The 3,904-nt window shown below is 38.9% G+C and overlaps 1 protein-coding gene across 1 annotated transcript in view; it reads right to left on the bottom strand.

Moving 5' to 3' along the window:
- The window catches only part of MAP3K21 (mitogen-activated protein kinase kinase kinase 21), a gene marked incomplete at its 5' end in the record, with an annotated part of 48,506 nt that overhangs the window by 22,374 nt on the left and 22,228 nt on the right, over window positions 1-3,904 (bottom strand). Inside the window, one exon of the mRNA XM_007466999.1 lies at window positions 3,113-3,288. Coding sequence (XP_007467061.1) covers window positions 3,113-3,288 — 176 coding nt within the window. The remainder of the gene's footprint in view (window positions 1-3,112; window positions 3,289-3,904) is intronic.

Genomic DNA, 3,904 nt, shown 5'->3' with positions numbered 1-3,904 from the left:
CCCGTGTCCCCTGTATCGGCAGGCGGACTCTCAACCACTGCGCCACCAGGGAAGTCCCTGAATAGTATTGTTTTATGTGGTTTTATAAATTTACACAATGTGATTATCCTTCTGCAACTGCTTTTTCTGCCCAGTATTATGCCTGAGACTTACCCATGTTGAAACATACAGCTGGAGTTTATTTATCTTAAGTACTGTACAGATTTCCACCATATGAATATACAGTAGTTTAGGCACCTATTCCCCTATTAATGGATATTGGGGTTGTTTTCAGTTTTTCACTATTACAAACAATACTTCAGAGTGAATAACCTTAATTTCCTTGTGCATAAGTGTGGGAGTTTCTCAAGATTATATAACCAGAAGTTAAACAGCTGAGTTGTCTGCCTCTTTTATAGCATAAGATTCAAAGAAGGACTCATGGCATTTATCCACTTTTAAATTCCCTTTTCACTTAAAAATGTTCACTTAAAAATATGACAATAAAATAATAATTGCTAATATCTCTTACCTATTAAAATACATATTAGGAACATGTTAAGAAACTTTACTTAGGTATTTATTGTATTTACTGAATGTCTACCATGGGCCAAGTACTTTGTTCAGTGCTGTGGATGAACACGACCAAGAATGAAACAGTATAGTTCCTGAACTTAACTAGCAGAAAAGGCAGACCAAGGACACATAAAGAGGCAGATAATAATAAAGTATGACTCAGTGTGGGCATGCTAAGGGAGGCGCAGGACACTGTGACACACTTTACGTGGTAAAAGAGGATAAGGGAAGGGAGCTCTGGGAGCCTGAGAATGAAGAAGCAGCACCTGTGAGGAGGGGATAAAAGCCAGGGCGGGGGTCGGAGGAAAGAATATACACAAAGGCCAAAAGTCAGGAGCGTGGCGTTAAGGGAACTTGAAGGAATTCAGTCTGGCTGGAGAAAAAGTGAGGTTCAACATGGAAGGACAAGGAAGTTAATGAGGAAAAGGAACTGGCCACTGAAGTGAGGCGGGTCTGATTTGCGTTTTAGAAGGCTCACTGGTGGCGGTGAAGGGCTCAGTTAGGGGAGCGAGGCTGGATATGAGGCACCCGGGTAGGATGCTGCTGCAGTATTGCAGGTGATGAGTGGGGACAACAGGGGTCAGGGGAGTGAATTACCACTGAAGGTCTCTGTCACAGAGAAGACCACATCTTCAAGACCTTTGAGACTGGGTACCTAAGAGAACAGTAATCTCATTACTACACAAAGGAAGCAGACGGAGGGAAGGCAGAGGTTGGCTGGAAAGTGTTGCCAAGACAGTACATCAAGCCCCTTTTAAAACCTGTCAACAAGATCCAAATCCCTAGTCTGGCAGTCAAGGACCACGCAAGGATACACAGACTGCCATATCCATCTGCGTATCCCAGCGCTCTAACACTCTTCCCAGCACACAGCAGACATTTAATATGTTTGCTGGAAGGAAATTCTAACATTGAAACTCAGAAAAATTTCCCCAAAGACAAGATCTTAATCTGTATTTTTTTTCCAGTGAACAATTTGCCCTTTGGGGAATACCTATGACATACATTTTATTCATTCCCAATTCAGCCTGATAACAGAAGTAAGCTGCTCACGGATAGAATTTGGGCATATGATATCTTGGCTTCATGCACAGAAGTATATACACTAGCTCAAGAAATGTTTATACATATGTATTCAGACCACATCTTTTCATTCCCTCTTTTGCCCTTTCCTCTGCCCTTAGGTTGGCTATAGGCCTTCAGTATTACAGTCAATGTGAAAGTCTAGTGACATAAAGGAGAGCCATATTACATAAGTCAAGGTAATTTAACATGGGAGAAGGACTCAGCTATGTCATAATCCCATGTTTCCATGACGTACACTGGAATAAGCAAATGGACTCTTTATTTAGCAAAGCATTACTGCCTACTGAAAAAGAATTCTATTTTAGAATCACAAATATATGAGGTATAAAAGTTCCTTCCTGGACAATTACATGGCTTTGTAAAGGTTATCAATAACCTGCAATGTTGTATTTTAGCCCAGACATTTGTGGCCAAGTACAAGAGAAGAATTTAACCTACTGAACAATTATACACCTCAGACAACCGGAATAAACCTTGAGTCATCAAAATGCTCAAGTATTACAAAACTATCTTTTAAGAAGTAAATACTGCCTAATACTTCCTTACTATGCGTGAAGCATAGTACCATGCCCTGAGCTTGGGGTCTTCAGTGACTGCTGACGGTCAGTTGTCACCAGGAACTCACTTTACAACTATCTGCCTTCCAATTAGGAGTGTTTCTGCTTCTCCTACTGCACACTTTGTATGTGGTTAATATATACGCAGCTTCAGCACATTTAACATTCAGGTTTCTTGTTTTTCTTCCTCTTAAAATACATAAACCAACCAGAGCTTCACTCATCATATTAAGAAATTCAAAAATTACACAATTTCCCGGCTTCTCCAACAAAGCAATGCCTTGGAGATAAAAGGGCGGGGAGGAGGGGGGGAAAGGAGGAGGGACTGGCATGAAAGAAGCCTTAAAAGACCTAACTAAAAACATGAAGCCCTCATTTAAATTCTGACTGGCACCAACCAACTAGAAGAAGACATCTTTGAGGCAAACTGTGACATCTGGGTATGGAGTATGACACGGTATCGAGGAATTACTTATTTTTTTAAGATAATAATGGCAAGAAAGATATTTTAAAAATTCCTACCAGTTAGAGATGCATACTGAAGCATTTAAAGGTAAAATGATGTGAGTCTAGGTTTTAAGTTAAAATACTGCAGTTAAAAAAAATGATAATGGGAAAAAGAAATGAACAAAATGACAAAATACTGACAATTACTGAAGCTGGTTAACGCATACTAAGTGTTTAGTATGCCACTCTCTCTCCTTTTTAAAAAATTTTTTTACAATTGAAAATTCCCCTATTGTTTTCCAATTATATGTTTTGAGTACAGTTCTGTTTCGTTTTGTTTTGCCTGGAAGGAAAGAATCAACAAGTCCGAGGATATTTTAACATAATGCTGACAGTGGTTCTTGACTCAAGTTTTCCACAATCTCCGTAAGCGCGAGCACATTATGCAATTAATATATATCACTCACCTTTTCCTTTGTTCTCAACTCATCAAACATTTGTTGAATTTCCAGCTTCCAGTCATCTTGCATGGAATGAAAAGATTCTTGAGGCATTTCAGTCATAACTGCCTTTTCAATTGCAGTCAATTGTTCAAGAATTAAGGCAAATGATGGACGAATATGAGGGTCCTGTTGCCAGCATTCTAAAATAAACAAGAATCACAGTAAGTCCATTTCTCAGCATAGTTCAGATTATCAGCCCATGTTGACTGTGTCTGTTGAAGATTTTAAACATCAATTGATAATGATTTTGCAAATTTTATTTTATACAGTGTCTGTGTCAGCAGGCTGTGTAATAATTACTATTAGACGAGGCTCTTGTATTCTGCATTATTTGACATTATGTGGATGTGTGTCTTCTCTGCCTTACCATGTACCATGAACTCTGTCCACCTAAGCTGCCCTGGCCACATGACTTACAGATACAGAATTCTATAACTCAACCCAAGAAAACCAAAGTCTCTAAAATGTTACAGTCACAATAGAGGTTCTAAGAAATAGTCTAATAAGTAAGGTAACTTGCTGCTTACAAAAAGAGTTACTTAACAATTTTTAAAAGATAAGATCAAAATAGATAAGGTCATGGCAAAACCATGCCCGTTAAGACTCTAAAACATTTCTGATCATTAGGTAGAATTAAAAATAGCACATATGGAGCCAATTCAATATTGTCTTTTTTTTTTTTTTTTTTTTTTTTTGCTGTACGTGGGCCTCTCACTGCTGTGGCCTCTCCTGTTGCGGAGCACAGGCTCCGGACGC

Source organism: Lipotes vexillifer, unplaced genomic scaffold, assembly GCF_000442215.2.
Source record: "Lipotes vexillifer unplaced genomic scaffold, Lipotes_vexillifer_v1.1 scaffold410, whole genome shotgun sequence".
Lineage (NCBI taxonomy): Eukaryota > Metazoa > Chordata > Mammalia > Artiodactyla > Lipotidae > Lipotes > Lipotes vexillifer.
This window is presented reverse-complemented; position numbering and strand designations above follow the sequence as displayed.